General features: G+C 38.7%; 3 protein-coding genes across 3 annotated transcripts in view; 2 read left to right on the top strand and 1 right to left on the bottom strand.

Annotated features, from left to right (window-relative positions):
• Positions 1 to 5780: 5780 nt before the first annotated feature.
• The window catches only part of LOC126368574 ((11Z)-hexadec-11-enoyl-CoA conjugase-like), a 293092-nt gene continuing 273321 nt past the window's right edge, over positions 5781 to 25551 (top strand). The window contains exon 1 of the mRNA XM_050012627.1: positions 5781 to 5791. The gene's annotated coding sequence lies outside the window, so the exon portion shown is untranslated. The remainder of the gene's footprint in view (positions 5792 to 25551) is intronic.
• Positions 7394 to 25472, bottom strand: LOC126368602 (acyl-CoA Delta-9 desaturase-like). The gene is made up of 5 exons (XM_050012669.1): positions 24610 to 25472; positions 18383 to 18591; positions 9014 to 9144; positions 8529 to 8734; positions 7394 to 7998 (listed from the first exon to the last, which is right to left on the bottom strand). Exons 2-5 carry the CDS (start codon positions 18585 to 18587, stop codon positions 7485 to 7487), a joined length of 1056 nt encoding a protein of 351 aa, XP_049868626.1. The 5' UTR covers positions 18588 to 18591; positions 24610 to 25472; the 3' UTR covers positions 7394 to 7484.
• Positions 10177 to 17843, top strand: LOC126368567 (uncharacterized). The gene is made up of 2 exons (XM_050012611.1): positions 10177 to 10660; positions 15891 to 17843. The coding sequence occupies exons 1-2, from the start codon at positions 10641 to 10643 to the stop codon at positions 17632 to 17634; spliced, it is 1764 nt and encodes a 587-aa protein (XP_049868568.1). The 5' UTR covers positions 10177 to 10640; the 3' UTR covers positions 17635 to 17843.

The following is a 25551-nucleotide window of genomic DNA, read 5'->3' as shown; positions in this document are numbered from 1 at the left end:
AAAACAAATTCGACAATGGGTTTAGGCTTGTGCTGGATTCAAACCTGCGACCTCAAAGTGGCAGGCGAGCGTTCTACCAACTAGGCTACCACAGCTCCTGAAAACGGCTGCTGAAATTGAAACGCCTGAAAATGTAACAAACAAATATCTGTCACAAATTGAGCTATGAAAGTAAACGGTGGTACACAATACTTGTTATGGTTATAGTAGGACCGAATGCTAGTTAGCGGAACGATTTAAAAAAAGAAGATAATCATCTTCTATCGTGTGGATTAATTGCGACACATTGATTTATAATATTTTTTTACCCACGACGGAACGGAACAGGTATATGCGTTTATCTACTGGTTAACCTCACAGATATTAAAAGAGGTTAACCTCATTTATGTGACAATAGTTTGTTTTCACATCGGCGCGGCATTATTTTGGTTATTGTGTTTTTATGAGCCCATTAACCTGAAAGCTTCATTCGATGATTGCTAATTCTTCAGATGAAAGATGTTAATAATAATCTGGATTCATTTAAAATCGCGATAGGTATGTGAGCTTTCCTGACGAAGTAAATAAAAACATCAGTAAGCAGAAAGTGTCCTGTCTTCAATAGGTGTGATCTTATGTACTTATGCGTATTATCAAGGTTCTTTATTGGTAAATAATATTGGTGATTATGTCAGCGAGAAAACAAAACATCAAAACGTTTTCAGGCTTAATAACCTTTGAAAAACTTATACAAAAAACACATAAATTGTAAACATCTTTACGTACACTACCTATATACTCCACTGTATAACTCACTGTACACTTTCTCGTAATCAAGTTGGACGACGATTATTTATTAAGAAGAATGTTATTATGTATAATGTACATTACCTTTTTATTATTATTTTTTCGATAAATTCTAATTCTAATTGCGCGGGTAACTTTACAAAAAGACAATAACGACGACTGCGGTAGCTCAATATATTTGCCTCAAATGGAAATCTGCACTTGGTCGGATAAATGGGTAGCCCTGAAAACCTACATCATCTCACCCATCAGATTATACGAGAAAGGTGTATAGGCGTGTATTAATACTATTAGTGTATATTGTATTGTATGTGAGCAGGGTTAGCGGCTCGACCTCGCGTTTACCGTTCCATACAGATATAAAAAGTCTATTTTCGCTGCATATTTACGTGTTGCTATTTGATGGACATGTATTTATTTCGTGATCGATACTTATCTATCAATCCAATTTATCCTCCTTGCACACAGGCATCAGAAGCGTTTTGAAGCGGGAACTTTTTTATGATATATTATAAATTTTCCACATTTGGCCGGGCAAATGGGGAGCGCTGAGAGCTCTCACCCGATAAAAAAATTAAGACAACAGGGTGTACAGTAGGGCGCGTCTCTCAGGGCTTCTGAGAGGATTATGATTTCCCTAGCGTTAACCCGTTTTCACAAGGTGCGGACCTTAACCTGAAGATTTGACAGGACCGGCTTTTTACAGAAGCGAGCCTGTTCAGACTTTCCAACCCGGAGCCGTGTTAGTGAAAACTGCACTTAAGATACATTAATAACTCCCAAGGTCCAAGAAATACATCTTTAGTAATAAGGTCCTTAATAGAAAAGGAAATGAAGACCTCATCGGTTGCAGAGGCGGAGATGGGAGCCATTTGTACGGAACTACTGGTCGGAAGGGGCAAGTCACAGGGACTGTAACCTGACAAAGGGCAGCAGTAGAGGGAAACCACTGCCATTTTTCCCTAATAAAGTAGCATGGAGAATGCAAGAGCATGGCTCTTAAATTAGTGACGAATAGAAAAGGCTGCATATTTTGGGAAATAAGTAGGTACCTACGGACTTTTATATACATGTTATGGTAATGTTCATCGTACTTGAAGGCCATTAGAGCGATTAGCATAAACTTATGGTAATTCATCAGGTTCGACAAACAATGATGAAACTAGATCCTTGTACGTAATAATGATAATAGCACACTCAAAACATGGCTCATTAATAGTAATGAACTTATTTTTCTACTTTGCTTGAATAGGTAATGATAAAACCATGGTATAAGAAGACCAGGTATGCTCAATCCTATGACAAGCCGCCATTGCTAGCCCATTGATGACGTAAGTGTTACCATTAAATTGGTATCTCCAACATTCCAAGGACGTAAATTTTAGTATTGAAAATTAAGCGAATTACTGAGTAATATATTTAATTACTATTACTTGTCGCATATATAAAAAAATATAAGAACTGTAAATAAATTTTTAAATAAAAGTTCAAAATTTCCTTGCAAAGTAAATATAAAAACATTGGTCGTGGTTAATTTATTTATTACGAAATGGCAATACAGGGCGGAATGACGTCAGCTGGGCTAACCTTGAAATGTTAGCTGTCATTTTTGAGCATACCTGGTTTTCTTATACCATGGATAAACATAACACATACCTTATTATAGGCCCTATCTCACTAGGATACTAGGATATAGAATTTTATTACTGTTGGTTTTCCTCAAGTTTTCCTTAAATAAATAATATCCTGTTGGAGCCACCCATAAATAATTGTACAACCAATGTGTTGCCGGGAACCGAATCTCTAACAATTTGCCATGGTATCCTAGTCTTCTTGTATCGTGTGGGTTGGGAGGTGGATTACCAACCTCATAAACCCTGATGTCAAGATTATTATTGGGCCGCCAAACGCCCCTGACGTAAAATGATGTCCTAGTGAGCACTTATGATTTCAATAAGTACCAAGTGCTACAAGTTTCTGATAACTGGTGGCTCTGTCCATTCCGATAGGGATTATGTGGATGATGTCTGTCTGTCTGTGCTGCAGTAGTTTTAGGCGGATGAGATGTGTTACCTTTTGAATAAAGATATTTTTGAATTTGAATAGTTATTGGTCTGTAGAGATGGTATGAATCAATAATACGAGGCGTAATAAAAGCTTTTATTATACACTAGCGACCCGCCCCGGCTTCGCTCGGGTGCAATGCTGAGGAAAAAAATGAAATTATTTACGACATCACATCAAAAACCTCAAAAATAACAGTATTTCTCCACTATTTAATGGATGTTATTATACATATAAGCCTTCCTTTTGAATCACTCTATCTATTAAAGGGTGAATTTCAACAAGTCTCATTTTTTTATCATTTCGGTGAGATTTTTTATTTTAATACTTTTCTTCACATATTTGACGACAAATAAAACTTTAACCTATTTTGAATTATGTGCGTGAGTGGGCATCAAATACGATCGAAACTTACTGAGATATTTAAAATTGAATTTTTATGAGTCCACTGAAATGATAAGTACCCACTGAAATGATATAAATATACACCGAAATGATATAAATGTACACTGAAATGATAATGAGTCCACTGAAATGAAATTAACCCACGGAAATGATACAGTCAAGAAAAATTGTGCTGCTTAGCTAGGGTTCCGTACAAAGTGAAGTTTGATGTATACATAAATAGCCTATATACGTCCCACTGCTGGGCACAGGCCTACTCTCAATTAACCGGGAGGGGGGGGGGGAGGAGGGTATGGAGCATACTCCATCACGCTGCTCTACTGCGGGTTGGTGGAGATCGATTTATACATTCTTAGATAAATAGTTCAATACTTGCTAAATAAAAAATAGTTTAATACTATTTACTAATAGTAATAGATTGTTGTTCGTTTCTTTCATCGAGCAATAAAAAATGCATTTAGTTGTTGTCAATATGTGGAGCCGTGGTAGCTAATAGGTGGGTGGTAAGGTAATTCATGTTTAGATCAGAAATGATTGTCACATGCTCAGCGGTGAAGAAAAACATCGTGAGGAAACCCACATTCCCGAAAATTCCATTTTCGGAGGTATGTGACCTAATGTGTATTGGGCTGGTTTCCCCTTCGTGGGTTGGAAGGTGAGACAGGCAGTCGCTTCTGTAAAATACTGGACCTGTCAAATCTTCAAGTTAGGTAAGCGGACCCTGTGAAAAATCGGTATAATGCTAGGGGGATGATGCTTATTGTCAATATGTCTTTTTTGTGGCTATTGTAATTGCTTCTTTATTACTTACCTACATTTTTTTTAAATAATATAGGTTCACGTAGGACCACAATCTCACCTGATGGTAAATGACGATGTGGTCTAGGGTGGATCACACTTACCTAGCAAATGCCTATTCACCCTAGTCTTGAAGTCTCCTAGATTATAACGAGTTGGAAGTTATATCCATACCCAAGAGCTCGAGATGGTTGGTAATTCACTCCGGAAAGTCCCAGTCAGGAGGAAAGGACTCCGTTTTGCGGTGAACAGACACGCCTGGGTCATGGAAGCGTTGAGTCCAACCTACTTGTTGTCACCCCAGTCTGAGACGGACTTAAGGGGCAGTTTCACACGATTCACAAGATCCTCTCTGAGGGCACTATCATCTCTGGTGCTTACGCGTGCATTGGACATGTATCTCTCCGTCACTGTGCTATCGTCTGCATGCCTAAAGATACCGGGCATAATCAGCAGATCATTGATAGAAAAAACGTGGCGGAGAGAACAGATCCCTGAGGAAGTCCGGCATTAATAGCATGTAGATCAGACAAGCACCCATCAACTACTACCCGAATCAATCTATCCCTATCTATCCAATTACATAGGCTAGAAGGGATCCTGAATATATCAAGGGACATAACAAGATCCTCGCCTTGATTCTAGATTGCCTCACTCCATAAGCGTGTAGCATACGCAAGAAGAACATCAGTTGACCTATCTCTGAGTAAATTGTTGGCTTCAAGGTACGCCAGGAGGCGGTTGTTCAGGATTAGCGGCGGTTGTGCCGAGATGGGGCGGTAGTTAGCAGGGTTGGTACGAGTGCCTTTTTTGGGCATACACTGCACATTGGCAAGGTTCCATGGTTTCGGGAATTGTCCTGAACCCAGAGAGAGCAGGTAGAGGCGTGTCAGTAGGAGACTATTCAGGTGCACAGTTCCGCAGTACTATTGCTGGGATATCATCAGGACTACTGACCTTATTCACGTCTAGAGTGCGAAGCATTTTTATACGGCAGAAGTTTGCTTCGACCGATTTGACTAGCGGCTAAAAGGTTTTACTACCAGCTCAGTTAGTTTGGCATCAATTTGGCCAATATTGTCGAAACGTGCCCTGCGCATTGTCTTCTTGCAAGACTTTGCAGCGGTATTCAGGGAATTTTTCAGAGCCCGCATGTTAGGAGGCATATTAGAGCTTCTGCACTAGCATACTCCGCGATGTACCATGAGCGAGCCTTATCGTCAGATGATATGTCAGAAAATGGGATAGAGTATTCCATTGCCTGACAACTAATATGGCATCTCCGCAGCTCGTCGAGTCTTCTGAAGAAAAGCAAACCTCACGCCAAGGATAGGTTTGCGAAGAAGTGCCGCATCTCATCCCAATTTGCTAGCGTGTGTCACCATATTTGCCTCGATCCTCTGGGGCTAGAATCAGGTGGGGAATAGACAGACACATATCTCACCAGACAATGGTCGGATGTTCCCAAGGGGGAAGTCACTGATAGAGATTGATATTGGTCCGGATCAGTTATCAGTAAAAGGTCCAAGCAGTTGGCGCTATAGTTAGCAACGTCAGGTATCTTTGTAACGCAATTCACCAGATGTGAGAGATTTTGCCACACATGGCAAAAGCTTGCGCCTCTTTTCCAGCATGGTTGGTCTTCTGGAATGGGAACAACCACTCTTGCTGGTGGGCGTTGGAGTCCCGGAGAAGAACAAGTTGCGCTGAGAAATACCTCCGCCGTGCCAACTCCACTGTCCTACTGAGGTAGGTGAATAACCTGTTTGTCTCAGAGTTACCGCTGTGCGATCGGTAGACACTGGTGCAAACTATTTTATCTAGGCCAGTGTCCACCAGGATCTAAAGAATGGATAAGTCTGGGTATTCAAGGTTACCGAGAAAAGCAGAAAGAGGAGTTTGATAGAAGGTTATATGACGTTTTCCAATCACCCAAAATGGTTTTGGAAAACCATGAGATCATCTCGAGGAAAAATAAAATAGCTCCACAGAACTGTTAAAAAGGCCCTTAAAACATTACCTAATTCGAAACAAAAATTTAACACACGGATCTCTAAAACTTAACGGTTTTATCATTTCAGTGTTACTTATCATTCCCATGGACTGTTATTGGCATTTCAGTCCACCGAATCCACCGGAATGATAACACCGAGATGATAAAAAACAGGTTATTTTTGTATAAACTGTGAATTTAAATAACTATCGAAAAATCGACACTTCTCAAACAAAACAGTACTTGCAGCCGATTTAACACATCAATATGAAATAAATTGAACTAATCTAACACGAGTTATAATGGCTACCGAAATGATTTTTTACTGATTTTTTTTTGTCCCCCTATCACCGAAATGATAAATTTCTTTTTTTGGCGGGAAACCATTACACACTGTGACGGGTATGTTCACATCTAGCGATCGAGCCGAACCAATGCGAGGTGTTGGCAGGTAAGGAGGTGTCATAGACGCAATGTTGACGGAGTTATTCTACCAAAACTTACTGTCCTCTGAAATGATAACTTTTTTTCGGACAAAATTTAACTGCCTGTCAAATGTACGAGAAGGAAGGTAAACAGACAGAAATAGCTTTTGTTGTTAGATTATTTAATAATTTAACGAAATTCTATCAATTTAAATCCCAATAATAGAAAATAATTGTAGAGCAAGACATTTTATAAGCGATAATGAGTTACGGACAAGCTACCGAAATGATAAAATGACACTTTAAAAAATTTTTTCAGCGTGTTACAGTTGCTGAAACTGAATGATTTTTTTTGCCAAGGTAGAGGACTACTTACTTTACCCAGAAAAAATATTCAAAATCATTTAGCAGAACTTTGCACTACCGTTCTCAGCCAAGACAACTTTTTTTTTCACTTTTGCAATTCACCCTAAAAAAACGCATCAAAATCCGTTGCGTAGTTTTAAAGATTTAAGCGTATATAAGGATATGGGGACAGAAAAAGCGACTTTGTTTTTTATACTATCTAGTGATGATTCGTCTGTCACCATTCCATCCATGACTGGTCCAGATTTTTTGTTCTGTTCATTTTTCATTTTGAGTGTCGTGCTCTTTTGGGTTTTGTACATTATGCTCCAATACATAAATGCTTATTCACTCTAGGTTTGATGATGCCAAGTAATAACAAGAGACAGACTTCTGCAGGTTATCCAAGTCGCAATGTAAATGATCAAAAATATACCTCTAATAAAGGACCTCTCTTTCTTTTCTGAGCAAAACAGGAAACTGGCTACTGTAGGTAAAGGTGTGACAATGAATTAAAAATTCACCAATTTTATAATATTCATTTATATTTGGCAACTACAATACAATAAAATATAAATTCCTTAAATTCCACATTTGACATTGGTGGATACAATATTAGAATACAGTGTCACAAAATATCAAGCTTGGTTTCTTCATCTACCCTAGTTTTAAAATACTTTACTTAACTTCTGGGGATTCATAATCATAGTAATTTCCTTATCCTCGGCAGGAACGTCCTTATCATCCCAGCCCCAGACATCGTGGCTTCCATCTCCCGTCCTCTTCACTCTTTTCTCAATAATGTCATGCGAAACTGTCTTCAAATCGTAAGCCAGTCCTATCTTAGCCATTGTATCAATAAACATCTTGGTAATATTCAAGGAGTACCCTCCTAGCTCGGCCGTCTTGTAGTCCCAAGGGAAAGTGTGATGGTAGTTGTGGAAACCTTCTCCTAGTACAACTAAGGCTACAGATTTGTTTTCAACTGGGCTAATGTTATGGTCGTAAGGTTTGTTGCCGAACATGTGAGCTGCAGAGTTGACGAGCCAGGTGACGTTGAGGACGTAGACGTAACGGAAGATTGAGCAGACGAAGAACCCGTTCCAGAGCGATTCGCCCCATAAAGTTGGTATGACGGCCGGCAGAATGAAGCACGCCAAAGGCATGAGAATCATGTAGTATCTGAAATTAATTTCAAAAATTAATATTATAATAATGTTTCTGGTAGTATAGCACACCATATATACGTTGTTATATTTTGAATCCATCCACCGCTAAACCAAATACCGGATGGCTTGTAACACGTGAAGTTAAGACGTTGATAGTTTGTGAAGAGTTTGCGGAGATAGATACTAAAAGAAAGATCTATATATCGACTGTGGACTGAGTAGTGACAGAGCGCTGAATGACGGAAAGACGTCGACCATGCTGGTGGGGCCGGTATCAGTGTGCTGAAATGTTTGATGTCGCGAGCTGATTGGCCGTCTCTATGGCCAGAAGGGATTAGCCCCAGGTAAACATTACAAGTACTAAGAACTAAAGTAATAAAAAATATTAATAAGTCCATCCGAAACTCCGGTGCTACAGTCACTTTCGCAACAACACTGGTAAGCAAAAATATGCCACAGAAACAACTTTATGCTGTCGGGAAAAATGCGAAAATAGCGCATAATTCTTAACTCTCGTAACTTTTAGCAACATGTAGGACTTACTTTTTCTGGAACCTAAGAATAGGATCCGCCCACAGGTCACTCATATCAATCGTGTGTCCTTTGGCCTTGATTTCAGGGTGCTTCTTAACCAACAACCAGCCGACGTGTGAGAAGAAGAAACCGCGCGTTGCGTTGTGAGGATCCGCGTCCGTCTCTGAGTACTTGTGGTGCATGCGGTGGTCACGAGCCCAGTCTATTGCTGCATCCTGGAAAGAAAGATATTTCAATTCTCGTAACTTTTGTGATTAACACTTCAAAAGAGGAGACTTTATACTCAGCTGTGGTTATTCTTTGTAGATATTGGTTGTTAGATAGATAGAAAGTGTTTAACAATCTGTCACGTCATAAATAAAAGCTTGACAATTGAAGGTCGGTCTTCGAAAATTTCAATGATGTTTTTTAGTATAACCTTAAATGTCAGTACATTTTTGTAAATGTAGATAAGTACAATAATTTTAAAAGCAAACATTTTATCAGTATGTTACCTGGAATGCTATGGTATTGAAGACGGTCAGTGCCAACCGAAGAGGCCAGTGAGCTTTGTATGATTTGTGTGCCCAAAGACGATGGGCGCCTGCTGTGATGCCCAAACCAGAGCATATGTAGAGGGTGACGGCTGGAAAATAAAATTATTAATACATAAACAGTCACATAGTACGGCCACGAGCATTAATATGTATACACTTTGGTACCATGTCACATTAACTTTTTTGACAAATTGAACTGTAAGTCTCACTAAATGTCAAAATATGTTAGTGCGACAGAGTCCTGAAGTGGGTACATTATATTGCACATAACTGTACACATATCTTGGCGACCCTTTAATTCACCTAAGGAGATATGGAGCACAATATACCTACAGCTGTGCGATTAATCACACCTTTATCCCAATTGGGGTAGTCAAAGGTATGTCGTAGCCAAATCTTAGTACCTATTGATTATTTAATGATGTGTTCGACCATTGAATGAAATAAATGGTCGTATTTCATAAAATAGCCAAGTTAAGTTGACCATACCGTTGAAACGTCAACGTTTAAGGATATTTCAATCAACGTTTGGCCATAGCATTAATGTAGGCGGTATCCATACTATGTGGTGTAATAAAAATGCTTAAGTTCAAAATTATTTATCTAATCAATTCTATCGATATGGAAAATTGGACATTGATTCATCGATTATAATGTCAATCAAGATTTAATATAATCGACACCAGCGCCACTACCGGTGGATAATGTTACTAATTTTACGATATGATTGCCAACGTTTGACCATATCATGAAGTAATTATGCATTTAGTTGTTCATATTATTAAACGTTTTGTGTTCATTGATCTGGCCAAACTACATCATGATGTGGCCAACGAGTGATATTCTCTTTCTTAAAATATGTTATGACCATTTCATGAAATGATCGAACACATCATGAAATGATGAAATGTAAGCCATGACAGGTACATTCTTCGCAAGATGAACTGACTACCTACACCTCATCGAAATTTCTAAAGTAAGTCAAAAATAAAAATGAAATTGATTTTTGACCCTATTAGCCTTGCTTCTATTTCTAGATTAGCATTTTATAATTTATCTTCGACCCACCCTTTAGTAATAAACATACACCGTAGGTAGTTATGCCACCCCTAGCCCGAAGAACGGTGACAGTGCATGCTGCCTAGAACAGCATGTCAGCACATTCTGTAGACAGACCACCGCGGTGGCCTGACTCCCACGCTTTCCTCTTAGATTTAGCTAGAACTTTAAGTTAGCATTAAAATCATTCATGTAGCGCATCCGACTCTGTGCACATGTCTCGCCGTACTTTAAGTTTTATTTTAATATACATTTAACTAATTCAAATTCATTAGTTTCTTTTTAAAAATAGTGTCCCGCGCTCCCGAAACTTGACTGGCGCAGCCGGTAGGATCCGTGTCGTTACCGTGCGTGTGCTGCTTATAGGGCTCGAACTCGCCCTACGTGCGGTTTTTGGACTCAATATCGTCGTGTGTAAAAACTGTACCAGTGCAGTAAAGCGTCGGACCGGATCCTGCGAACCAAATAAATTTTGTCACACTTACGGGACACACTGAGTGTTCTAAGGCGACAGGACACTAAGGACATGGAAGCAGCCGGGGGTTGGTGAGTACGACTTTTCGCCTTCCTTCGCTTATCTTTGTTCCAATATTAATCTGAGATCGGACTTCTCTCAGTGATACGTACTCTGATTTTTTTACTAAAAATATAGAACTCAAAATCGTTCTTATTTTATATTTAAATAGTTACATTAATTACATTAAGATTATAGATAAGGTGTGTGCATGCTAGATTTAAGATTTTGTGTGATATAATTGATTTGATTGTGTTTTAAAATGGCGGAGGTCAATTTGATTCCGAGTGAATTTTCAAAAATTATACCCCTATTTAACGGAGACAAAAGACACCTGAATTTATTTATTCGTAAGTGCGAATATGTTATTGAAAAATTTAGAGGGAGCGATGCTCAGAATGCTTATATTATGCATACCATTACCAGCCGTCTTACTGATAATGCAGCGGCCCTTATCAGTGAGCGAGAGGACATCCGTACATGGGATGAATTCAAAACGCTATTGATTCAGCATTTCGGTGATCCTAGAACCGAAGAGAGTATAGCTATGCAATTAGAAGGTTTAAAAATCAAACCAAACCAATCCTATCATGAATTTTGTAACCATGTTCAATCGATTAGAGCAAACCTTATAGCTAAAGTTAATATAATAGATGACGAGAATATGCGGCAAAGCAAAATCACGATTTACAACAGATTAGCTTTAAATGTTTTTCTATTTAACTTGCCCGAGGAGATGCTACGCATTGTCCGATTAAAATCACCTGAAACATTAGAGGACGCCCTAAGTGTAGTGCTCGAGGAAGTGGATTTCCACGAACAATATCAGCGTAAAAATAAAACGAATAAGCCTCAAGTACCAGCAGTGCCCTTTAAATTTCCTTCTAATATATCTCATCCAAATATCCCTCAAAACCAAGGATTTGCTAAATACATAGGAAACATTCCTAACAATACTCAAACCAATTTTAAGTTTGGTATACCTGTTAACCGACAGTTCGGACCCCCTCAACAAAGTAACCAGCAGTTTGGCTATCGACCAAACTTACAAAATCAATATCAGCAGTTTGGTTACCGACCAAACCTACAGCAAAACAACCAACAATTTGGTTATCGCCCTATCCAACCCACCCCCTTTGGGTATAGACCACCTCAAGGCCTACAACAACTACCAGCGATGCGGCCCCAGCAGTTTGGACAGCAACAAACTATTAGACCTCCACAGCCAAATTTTTATTCCAAAAATTTTACTAATGATGTTTCCATGCGTACCGCTCCACAAAAAACAGGCCAAGGTTTTCGTGTAAATGAAACAGAATTATACAATGAGCATCCGATCGAATGTTTTGACACTTACACGGAGAGTTATCCCAGCCAGGCGGATCACTATCCGTATGCCTTCGATACGTATGAATGCGATGCGCCCACGCAAGACTACTCTTATCAATGCAATGATAAGGCGGAGCCACTAGATACGACTCGTACTCTCCATGGAGCGGAGGAGTCAAACGAGCAGCATGTTGAAAATTTTTACATACGGGCCTCAGTAGGGAAAGACAAATTATAGAAATAAATTGTGACGTCAAATTAAAATTACCGTACATTTATTTACCGGAAATTAACGCAAAGCTTATGATCGACACCGGTAGCACCCGTTCGTTCTTAAGCCCTCAAAAGGCCTACCAGTACTTTTTGCCACTAGTTATTCACGAACCGTTTGAAGTCGTAAGCACGCATGCCAGCTCAAGACATAATGAGGTTATTCATATTCCCCTAACACCAACTTTTAATACCACTGACCTTCATAAATTTTATCTGTATGAAGTAGACCCGAGATATGACGGTCTAATTGGTAATGACTTATTGACAAAAATTGAAGCCATTATTGACCTTAAAAATGCAGTACTGAAAACGAAAACCACGGACATCCCTATTGTTCACAATTTTACCGAGTACGTAATAAATCTTCCCCCACGAGCTGAAATGAGAGTAAAAGTGCCTACTGACTTATACTCAGGGCAAGCCATTTTAAATCATACAAAATTTTGTGATGGTGTGCGAATGCCTGATGCTCTAGTAACCTGCAACAAGGGTTACGCCACCACGGTTATTCAGAACACCTTAGAAAAGGGAATTGACATTGTTGTAACAGCCCCATTTCCGACAGCAGAATATAAAACAATTGATAATGACGTAAATTTTACAAGCGACGAGACACGCACCAGTGACATTTACTATGACAGCATACTTTTACAAAATTTGACAAAACTAAGACTGGACCATATGAGTACTGAAGAACGTGACTGTATTGTTCGTCTATGCAAAGAATATAAAGATATATTCTACAGCGATCAACTGCCACTGTCATTTTCTAGTCAAGTTAAGCACTTTATACGTACAAAAAATGAAGACCCAGTTTATACAAGACCTTATAGACAACCTCCTTTCCAATCTGAAGAAATTAAAAGACAAGTTGAAAAACTTTTACAGGACAATGTTATACGCGAATCCCACTCTCCTTGGAGTTCCCCGGTACATTTAGTGCCCAAAAAACGAGACGCCTCAGGTGAGATAAAATATAGGATGGTTATAGACTACAGACGTTTAAATGACTTGACAGTCGATGACAAATACCCCTTGCCGAATATAAACGATATCTTTGACAAACTTGGAAAGAGTTCTTACTTCACTACACTAGATCTTGCTAGTGGGTACCACCAGATTGAAGTGAATGAGGAGGACAGGCAAAAAACAGCTTTCAGTACGCAATTTGGCCACTATGAGTTCCTCCGCATGCCTTTTGGACTTAAAACCGCTCCAGCAACTTTTCAAAGAGCAATGGACAATGTGTTACGCGGGTTACAAGGCATCCATTGTTTGGTGTATTTGGATGATATAATTATATTTTCGGCCAGCTTACAGGAACACTTGGACAAATTACGAACTGTATTTGACAGACTGCGAAAGACTAATCTCAAGGTTCAGCTCGATAAATCTGAGTTCCTGAGAAAAGAAGTGCTTTATTTGGGACATACTATAACAAAAGACGGACTAAGACCCAATAATGATAAAATCACAGCAATTCAAAATTATCCTCTCCCCAAAACGACCACTGAAATCAAAAGCTTTTTAGGCTTAGTGGGATACTATCGACGATTTATTAAAGACTTTGCAAAATTGACACAACCATTAACAGCGTGTTTAAAAAAGCGAAACAGAATTACAATTGATCAGAAATATATTGAAGCTTTCGAGAAATGTAAAGAGCTCCTTACGAGTGCACCTTTGTTACAGTTTCCAGATCCTACTAAACCGTACATACTTACGACAGACGCTTCTGCAGTAGCTTTAGGCGCTGTACTTTCACAGGGCCCCATAGGACAAGACCAACCTATTGCGTACGCTAGTAGAACATTAAGCGACACTGAAACACGATACAGCACAATAGAGCGAGAGCTACTAGCCATAATTTGGGCCGTAAAACATTTTAGGCCATATCTTTATGGTCATAAATTTCGTATTTATACAGACCATAGACCACTTGCATGGCTCTATTCACTTAAAGATCCGAATAGCAAGTTGACTCGCTGGAGACTACGACTCCAAGAGTACGACTTTGAGGTTATCCATAAGAGCGGAAAGCAAAACACAAACGCTGATGCTCTCTCTCGCATAAAGATTAATGCTTTAGACTCTGACGATGACAATGACCGAGAATCCATGGTGGTTAACGTTGACGATGACCTAAAATCATTTATGAAAGAAATTGATGACAGAGTGGCTCAGTTAGGAAAAGAAAAGGATAATTCTGGCACCATAACTATTTCTGACTCATCGGCTACTATGACAATATCCGACATTGAAGAAATGGACTATCCTATTGTCTCTGACAAAAGTTCAACTGAAACAGCTCATTCGGGAACAGAACTCGAATCCCATGGTATTCCTATTCTACACGAGGCGATTGATACAAAGCCAAACCAAATTTTAGTCTACCAGTGGTTTAGGAACGAACTCCAAGTAAAAAATCTGTCTAACAAAAAGCAAAAAATTTTAGAAATCTTTTTACCCACAAACAATGACGAGTTAATAAAGAAATTTCTGAAGGAATACATCAGGCCAAATATTAAATATTTCATTTACTTTGAAAAGGAGACACACAGAAGGGATTTTTCGAAAATTATTATAGAATTGTTCAAGAAGGGATCGGTTGACTTCTATGAATGCACTGAAAGAGTGATTTATGTGGAAGATGAGAGAGAACAGAGAGCAATCATCGCCAAATACCATGAAGGAGCAACGTGCCATCGTGGTATCAAAGAAACTGCAGTCCGGATACGAAGAAACTACTATTGGGAAAATATGATGGAGATAACAGCAGCAGTCATCAACGCTTGCGAAGCGTGCAGGAAAATGAAATATGATAGAAAACCTCTTAAACCCGTATTACAACTTACGCAGACTCAAAATTCGCCATTTCAAGAGCTATTTATAGACCTTTTCTGTATTGAAGGAGTCTACTACCTAACACTTGTTGATGCTTTTAGTAGATTAGGTCAAGCGATCGAAATATCAAATCGTTCCACTCCCGAAGTTGTACGTGCTCTAATGAAGTATTTTACCTTTTATGGAATTCCAAAAAAAATATCTAGTGATCCAGGGACTGAATTTAATAACGAGTTAATGAAAGAGTTTATGGCCCTACATAAAATTGAACTTCACATTACTACGCCAAACAATCCAAATTCGACAGGCATAGTAGAACGATTTCATTCGACCTTAATAGAAATTTACCGTCTTGCCAAATATGACCAAAAATATACTGATGCAGCCTCCATAATGACTTATTCTATTCTAGCTTATAATAACACCATTCATTCTACGACAGGCCTCGCACCCTTTGAAATAGTTTTCGGTCACACCAGTGTTAATCAGGCGTTTGATATAAATTTTGAAAAAACATATACCCAACAATTGCTAAAAGATCATCACAAGCGCATGAAATATTTATACAATTACATTAGTAAGGACATGTTAGAAAAGAAGGAAAAAATTAGGAAACAGAAAGGTGGCGAAGCTGTACCAAATTTAGAAGTAGGCGACATTATATTCAGTAAAGATATTAACACACGAAAAAGTAAAGATAAGGCCCGGTATCAAAAGGTAAAGGTAATAGGTCCAACAGATAGAAATGTCGTACCCGTACAAAGAGGCGCCAAGGAAACAAGGATTCCAATTAAAAATGTTAAACGTCCTCCACAGGTGGTGCTTAAGCCTGATGGTTCTGTACCTTCAGATGAGCCACAGCCTTCAACTTCAAAACATTAAGGACAACCCCGGGATATTGCCTGTCAAGTTGGGACAAGCATATCGACAAGAAGATAAATGGACAGTTATTAAAGTTTTAGATTTGAATGATATAAAGGAAACCCTTAAATTTAACGTTAATAAGTTTTTAGAGTTTGATAAATTGGTAGATGTTAATAAACCTTTTTCACATGAGTTTTATAATATAAGGTTACACGCGTATGATTTGTATAATATAACCATTAACAAATTCAGGCAACTTGTTCCGTCTAGCAGATTTAAGAGAGGCATCCTAAACCCTCTTGGTTCTTTAATAAAAGTAGTCACAGGGAATCTAGACCATGAAGACGCGATTAAATATGACAAATTGATCTCTGAACTTAAAGGCAATCAAATACATACAGAAAAGAAATTAATTATTGTATCTAAAATGTTAGATGGTTTAATAAATAGCACCGAGACATTACATAATAACACGTTAATATTAGACGAACGTCTTAAACGTATAGAAAAAATTGTTAAATACATAGCATCGAAAGAAAATAACTCCGTTTATAATACATATATGTTAAGCTTGTTCAAACTGTTCATTGGAAACTTCAGAACTATATACTTGACTATTAGTGAAATTGAAACTGTTTTAGCCTTGAGTAAAGTCTCAGTGTTACACCAATCCATCATAAATTCAGATGAGTTTCTCAAAATACTGGAATCTGTAGCCAAGTATGATAATTTAGTATATCCTGTAAACCTAAATAACTTGATAAAAATTGAAAAAACTATAGTTGTTAAGTCATATATGAAAGAAAATCAGATTACGTTCATTTTAGAAATTCCTTTAATAGATGGAAATATTTATAATTATTTTAAAATTTATTCATTACCCATGTTTAAGCCATCAACAAACCTTACCTATGTTATAATTCCTAAATATCCTTACCTTTTGGCGAAAGGTCCGAAATACCACCCCATCAACAGTCCCTGCGACGAGCTAGCCCCGGGACAGTTCCTGTGCAAGGAGAATGACCAGGTTATTTATCCTGAACGAACCTGTGTTGAGCAGCTGATGCGGTTTCATTCTAATCTCACCCTCTGCAGAGTTTACCCTGTCCACGTGGAAGATATCAAGATCCAGAGGATCGATCCTGCCAATTGGATTGTCTACACCAGGAGCAGCCAAATACTTACTGAAAAATGTAATGACGACACAATCAAAAGACAGATTCAGGGTACTTACCTTATTTCCAATGCTGAAGACTGCGAACTCTACATAGAGAACTTTAAATTAAACCGCCGGAGGTCCATTGCTGCCGATTTCCATTTCAAGGTTACACCCGTAATTGGTTTACCTAAGCCCGACTTCCTGAAGATGAACGTTACCACGGAATTATCTAAGGTGGACATTAAAGGCGTGTCTTTGGATAACTTGAAGCATCTCTCTAACGTATTAAACAGTGAAAGGTTTAACAGTGATATCAGTGAAAGTGAAATAATAGACACTCGTAGTGTGAGCTTAGCTACTATATTCCTTTATGTAATCTTAATTATAAGTATCATTACTATTATTATATGGAAATTTAAAGTTTTCAATTTTACACGAAATCACCAAGACTCAAAATCGTCGGATGATTTCGTGCTTGAGGAGGGAGGAGTTATGCCACCCCTAGCCCGAAGAACGGTGACAGTGCATGCTGCCTAGAACAGCATGTCAGCACATTCTGTAGACAGACCACCGCGGTGGCCTGACTCCCACGCTTTCCTCTTAGATTTAGCTAGAACTTTAAGTTAGCATTAAAATCATTCATGTAGCGCATCCGACTCTGTGCACATGTCTCGCCGTACTTTAAGTTTTATTTTAATATACATTTAACTAATTCAAATTCATTAGTTTCTTTTTAAAAATAGTGTCCCGCGCTCCCGAAACTTGACTAGGTACTCAATTCTAATGTTTATGTAATATATTTATGTATACAAATCAAATTGACGTCCGTACTTTTTGTTTTTCTTATTATAAAGTTAAATTACATACTTAACAAATGGTCATGGAATCACAATACACGTCAATTAACACTTGGTACACATTTCACGTTGAATATATTAGTTATTCACTTAGTAACTACTACAAATTGCGCTTTGGTCATAGAATAAGGAATAATATTACGGCAATCCTTTCTCTCAGCTCCTTACCAAGGTTAGCTAATGATTTTGAGTTAATAAACATACACAATTAAGTCTGAATGATCCCTCTCAGTATTTGGTACGGTGTCACTAACATTCTGTACGGTCACGAGTACTAAGATGTATTATACACTTTGAAACCATGTCACATTAACTTTTTTGACAAATGAAACCGTAAGTCTCATTAAATGTCAAATATGATAGTGCGACAGGGTTCTAAAGTGGGTACATGATATTGCTCATGACTGTACGAATGAAACAACTCTTACCGAACAAACTGGTTGCCCATTTAGCTTGGAAGAGGAAAAGGTACGCTCCATAGACGCTGCCGATATGCAGCAGGGTGAATACTATGACGTTTCTCCATACGATCTTCCATTCTCTCTTTTGTTCAGGGGTATGGACTACGGGAGCTTTAGTCTTTGTGGTCTCTGCGTCGAAATATACCAGCGGTGGTTGACCTTGAGGTGGCATTGTGCTGCAAAAACAAAAAAAAAAACTCCTGTAAAATTCATCGAACTTCGTTTTGACACCTGGGGGGTTAAAATGGCCACATCGAAGCAATTCATCTAAGAAAGCAATATTGGTATTTGACATTTAAGTACCAACAGCCACGCATTAACCATTGAGTAGTTTTCATATACAGGACGCGACAGAAAATAACATTCTATTTGAGGAGAAGCCCCACATTTGTTTCGTCTATAATTGATTTTCTTAACTCATGAATACAAATTAATGTTCAGACACACCTAACGTTCATTCAAATACAACAGATAATATGCTGTTTATAATCTTAATAAATAAACGAATGCGAATATGAACGCGCAAGTTTTCTAGACGAAACGTGGCGCGCATATAAGCATCCCGAATCGGTTAATGCGCGTTATTTGATCAGGAGTCAAACTGAATTGCATGGAAATTGAAATCCGCATATTGTGTGATTCCGCATGTTTCAATATTTTTACTTAGTAGTGTATGCGTTGTTGCATGCACGGACCATCAATCACACATACGCACATATATAGCCTCTATTAATGGGGTAAATAGAGCCTCAAGTCAAAATCAAAGACAATTTGGAGTCACCGTTGATACTGTCCTAAGATGAATCATGAACCTTATAGGTAAGGGAACAGCTTGTTGCCCATAACAATTGTCCGTCATGTTAAAGGACACAAACTCTTTGTCGGTTTCTACGACATGCCCGGGAAGCAGCTGGACTCGTTCTTAGTCCAGCATAGAAGCAATCTATCACCATACGGTTCATCATCTCCATCTTAGGACTTCATGTCAAATGTGATTGCTAGTCTCTTCTCTTCTATCGTGTGGGTTGTGAGGTGGATAACCAGCCTTAGCAACCCAGATGTCAGGGTTATTATTGAGTCACCGTAGGCCGCTGACATGGCTTATGTAATTTACTAAGTACATCAGTAAGTACGTAACCGGGAACAGCTTAACTTTCCTGCCTGCCTTCCAAAGCACGGATTACCTTACTTTCGGACAATCGGGTAATCAGTCTGTAATAGTAATGACTTAAACAAACTAGGGATCACAAAGTGATTTCATGATATGTTCCCACCGGAATTTGAACCCGGGACCTCCGGATCATGAAGCCAACGCTCAACCACTAGATCCTTGTAACTTTGTTCAACCTCATAACGACGGGCGGGAATTCATGTAGATATGTATAAGGTATAACATAGCGATAAAAGTCAACACAAAGTCCGATGATTGAGTTATAACCTTATCACCAACAGGTCACAAGCCATAACAATATCTTTATTGTATTCAGTTACCTACGACCTGTTAAATTGCAGCGTGCAGGCAGGGTTGCCACAAAACGAAATTGGATTTAACTATTTTTTATTTAGGACAACTAAAGACTCCATCTCACTAAGGACACTCTGGCGGCTACGCCACGATTGGGCTACCAACAAAATGTATGCAATTTAATAAAGGTACCACACCTGGTTGCGCAACCATTTTGTTGACGGCAACCGAATACTGATTAATTTACCGCTGGTGGAGGAACCATGGTGTCCTAGTCCTAGCGACAATAGAGCCCCTAGAATCAGATTCGTACACAAAAATAGTACACTGCGTTAGTTGATCAATAACTAAATCAGTCAATAATTCTTTATTGCACAAATAACTTATAGGACAGGTACAAACGGACAATGTGTAATTTTCTCGACAAACGTAAATAAAACGGTAAACGAAGTTATAGATTAAGTACACAGGTTTTGTACACAGAAAAATCATCAAAGAAGTCAATCATGGAAGTCAGTGACCCATGGTCATAGCAACCACGCGCCTTACCAATCGTGTATAAATTACAAATCAATTGGCATTGATAAATAATGATAGTTTAATAATGGTATGGTAGGAATGGTAGATTATTGACTGGTCAGTGCCCTGATAAGTCTGTATATTTAGCTATGTCAGCTATGTTACCTGACTGTAAGATTTTTGTTTTAGGATTTTCCATTTTCAACAAAAAAATAAATAAAATTATACAATCCATCTTCTTTTTTACTTTTCACGTTTAACAAAGAGAAAAAAAAGGAACAGGAAAGCGGCAGCCCTGTCAAGTTACGCGGGCTGACGCTGAGTTGACTGCGCGTGAGTGGCGTGATCCGCGGCTGATGCGCGATCTCTATCAATGGGCCAATTGTGCGCGCAAACAGAGCTTCTGATATACAATGAATCATAAAAGAAACTTCAACTCTCGAACTCGAGAACTCAATGATCAGAATAGATGTGTTTAAATGTGGAACTGAGCCAGTAGATAACCATATAGCATACGACATAGCATCACGTATGTCACAAAGCGGTAGATAGTGGTGTGTGAGTTACATTTTCCTCCTTCAGTACTTTTCGCTATCAACCTACTAGAGACACTAGAGTCGATCAATTCTTTCAAATATTCTTCCTCTCAGACGACACCCTGAGTCGAGGTTCGCACCCAGCTGGGCAACTTCAGGCGTGTTGTCTTAAATTTTGTACCGAGTGAGATATCTCAACGCTCCCCATTTGTCCGGCCAAGTAGATAATGACATGTGCGGCAAATATACAATAAGTCATGTCAAAAAAAAGCCCAGTTGGGCGTGAACCTCGGCTCAGGGCGTCGTCTGAGAGGAAAAATATTTGAAAGAATTAATCGACCCTAGTGGGTAGATAGTGATAAACGCTGATTGAGGGAAATCGTGGACCATGCCGGCGGGGTCTTCATCGGTATCCTGAAGGGTGCCACCAGATGGTGTAGAGATGAAGAGGATGAATAATAAAAGGTAACTATATTGAAATTAAAGACACACAAACGATAATGTTGCTATTTTATAAATTAAAATACCTAGTAAAATCGAAAAACTGTCTTGTAGTGTTCCAATTGAGTTTGTCATATTTTATTCAATGTCTACAAATCTACATAAAGCAATTTACAAATATTTGTAACTGACTAATTAAATGTCACTTATTTACACAGCGTTATTTTATTATTGTTTGGCTGTCCATTTCAATGAGATTCACATAATGGGATTGATGTATTATACATTTTGAATGCTAAAAAAAAGATTTAATAATTTTGTCTTCCAGCTTGGATTGTCCCACAGCTGGGTAAAGAGATAAATATTTTTTTTTGACATTCTACTTCTTTATATCCTGAGCGATCTCTCTCCTTTCCATCTCAAACGCGTCATAAAATGAAAAATAATTATGTACCAACCAATATTTATTACGTAAGATGACTCATAATCACATCGCGCGTTATATGAAAGCAGCATGCTACGGGGGCTCGTCATACTCTACGTTGCTTTGAGGTGAGAACGTGCCTTTAGAAAGGTCACATCGGACCAACTGATTAAAATGCATTAGTTTTTTAAACGTCGTGTCGTGTTGTGACAACTTTTGACTGCGTGTGACGTCAGTGGGCAGAGGAGTATGGTGGCGGGAATGAGTATGCAAGGTAAATTTTTGACACCAGCGATCGCTGATGATACAGGGAGAGCGATAGCGATGGATGTGTTATTAGGTAGTTCAAGTGCACAGGTTCTTACAGAACCGATTGATTGACCTTTGGACGGCGGGAAGACAAAACGAGCAGCAGCGATTCGATCGCTTTTGTCGAGAAAGTTCTCTTTATCAAAACAGTTTGCAAGTTGATTTTTAATTGTGCTGATTCCTTTAAGAATTACAGGAGTTGAACTCATTTTACGTGTTGCTTTACTTCTAGGGAATTGGATGCTAGAGCAGTAGAGCAGAAACATACCAGAAATTACATTTGCCAACACGTTTAAGGGCCCTATCTCGCTAAGACACTATAGTAGCGCCACCGACAAAATGTATTCAGTTGACACCAGCTGGTATCTAGTTTGTTGCGTAACAAACGAAATACGAAGTGAGGTAGCGTTTATACAATCTGCGGCCGCGGCACAGCAACCGCGTCGCAATAATAGCAGCGAATACTATCTACGAGATAAAACGACCAAATTAAATAACATACGGTTATCGGTCGAATCCCTCGTTATAAGTCGCGCCACGCGCGGCGCGGTTGCTGTGCCTTTGGCATATAATAAGGAATAATACTACGTATAGAACGGCAACTCTCCGCTCCCCACCAGCGGCTGAGCTAGGTTTACCTCACCCCTCCTCGAACATAGTTTAGACTTGAATCGTATGATGTTAGACGTCACACACACAGATGCACGTGTACGATAATGTCAATGTGTAGTGTCTGTGTAAAACGTGGTTTGTTTGTATGAAGTTTCCGGGGTGTGCCTTTGATAATTAAGATGAGTATAGAGCGCATATTGTGTAAGTATAGGTATAGAGCCCAAATCCAATGAGATAGACAAGTACCTAGTGAAAGTAAATTAATAAAATTGTAATTGAGGCAAATTATTCTTGACGTTCACACACGAAATGACGCGCTAAGCGTAAATTATGTTAAACGTTTTTTTTGTCAATTAGGGAAACTCAATTGAATCATACCTATGTATTCATAATCGAACGATACAGTAGATATCGATAACATGATGTAGATACAACAGTGAGGCGCAGGAAAGTAGGCTTCCGGAACGTATACAGTTTATACATACAGGGTGTTAGTGACATCGTAACGAAAACTTTGAGGGGTGATTGAGGCCATGATTCTGAGATGATATCAAGTGGAATTTTCCGTCGCAAAAGTATGGAACTGAAAATAATTAAAAAAAACACAAAAATTTACAGGATGATTCAGACTGAAAATTCCACTTGATATCAACTCAGAATCATGGTCTGAACGATCCCCTTCAGTATTCGTTACGGTGTCACTAACACCCATACCTACTTGTATGGCTACCGTATGTACTTGTGTAGGGTTGTAAGTGACATCGTAACGAATACTGAGGGGGATGATTCAGCTGATTATTCTGAGTTAATATCAAGTGGAATTTTCCATCGCAAAAGTATAGAAATGAAAATAATTTAAAAAAAACTAAAAAAAAAAAACATGAATTTTGCGACGAAAAATGTCACTTGATATTAACTCAGAATCATGGTCTGAATTATCCCCCTGAGTATTCGTTACGATGTCACTAACACCCTGTATATAAACTCATGACCATAATAGGCTAGTTTCTAACCAGTCAAATCAGTTACTTTTTACCAAACGTCAAAACACAAATTTACTATGGAATTTGTATGAAAAAGCACACTGTGACGTCAGATAAACGTGATTCATTTGCGAATACCTTTAAATGACTTTGTTTTAATTAAATTTGTAAGCATTCATTGTATAGTTATAGTTGTTGGTACTCCGAATTAATAAAATAAAAAATAAAAATAAAATAAAATAAAATGTGTGACATATTATTACTTTTTTCTTGATTACAATTCATAATAAATAATAACTTAGAGAAAATTAGAAAACTTTCCGGCCAAGTAGTTAATGCCATCTGCAGCAAATCTACAAAAAAAAAACTTAGAGAAACTTTGTGAGTTTCTCCTAGCTTTTTTTTTTGTAGATTTGTTGCAGAAAGAATCGTAAGAATTGCGAATGGACAGGAGGAGGACCCGGTGCACACAGAATCGGATTTAAAAAAAAATTGTTATGCCAATCGATAGAATAAATCAATAAGTACAATCAACACTTAATACTTGTGTTTTTACCGAAAGACTAATATTTAACGAGTCACAATGTCAAATGTGTTTTTTTACTATGGAACGAAAACTACTTTTCCCTAGTGCTCCAAGACCGGCAGCGATCCAGACTTCTCATGTCAAATGTTATATTCTATGACTTTTTAGGTGTAATAAAGTGAAAAAATTGCATCGATAGAAGTGTCGGTTTGCCTGGTATGATTACCTGTGATTGTTGTTGTTGGTTTGATTGATTTGTTATTGTAGAAAACTTCCCTACACACAGCACACGCTTACCTACATTAATAGTAATTTGTTTTAGCAATAGACTTCATTATTTTTTGAGAAGAGAATGTATAACTATAAAAAAAATACTTACTTTCCGCCACGAAGTCAGTATTTGCCAAAAATCACCTCTTCGCTTTCACTAGCCGAATTCGTAAACAACACTAGTCGACCGATTTATGTATGGCAAAAGACTGGGACGCGCGAATTGACAACAATTGCTTATAAAAGGACGGCGCTTGCGCACATCGGCCGACTGTCACTTCAATTGGGACGTTGTTCTACACGTGAATCGCCCGAGGGATAAAGTCCGACACATGTATGTTGATCCTGTTGTTTCATTATATGTTGTAAACTTGTAACTTGTAAATATTTGAATTGAAAGTCCGGACACATAATGACATCTACATAATCAGCCTATATACGTCCCACTGCTGGGCACAGGCCTCCCCTCAATCAACCGGAGGGGGGTATGGAGCATACTCCACCAAGCTGCTCCAATGCGGGTTGGTGGAGGTGTTTTTACGGCTAATAGCCGGGACCAACGGCTCAACATTCCCTCCGAAGCACGGAATCATCTTACTTTTTCGGACAATCAGGTGATTCAAGCCTAAAAAGTCGTTACCAAACAAAGGACAGTCTCACAAAGTGATTTCGACAATGTCCCCATCGGGAATCGAACCCGGAGCTCCAGATCGTGAGGCTAACACTCTAACCACTAGACCACGGAGGCTGTTCGGACATCACATCTAAACAAATCTAATTGTTCTATTACTTGACATATTATTTATAATGGTAAATAATGACGACGACGAGGAAGACCTAAGCGTACATATCGCGTTCACATCCAGGATGTATTAAAGGATGGCCAGGTTAAGAGTACTCTAAACCGGCAAGAATGCATAAAGCGCGCTCGACGAAGTGGAAATGCTAAGTGAGACACGGCTTCCGTGCCTCACTTAGCAGGGTCCACAGAATACCAGCGTCGTGGCTCGCGCCGAGCCTTATGCTGAGTGAGGCCCTTTTATAAGTAAAT

This window comes from Pectinophora gossypiella, chromosome 7 (assembly GCF_024362695.1).
Source record: "Pectinophora gossypiella chromosome 7, ilPecGoss1.1, whole genome shotgun sequence".
In the NCBI taxonomy this organism is placed as follows: domain Eukaryota; kingdom Metazoa; phylum Arthropoda; class Insecta; order Lepidoptera; family Gelechiidae; genus Pectinophora; species Pectinophora gossypiella.
This window is presented reverse-complemented; position numbering and strand designations above follow the sequence as displayed.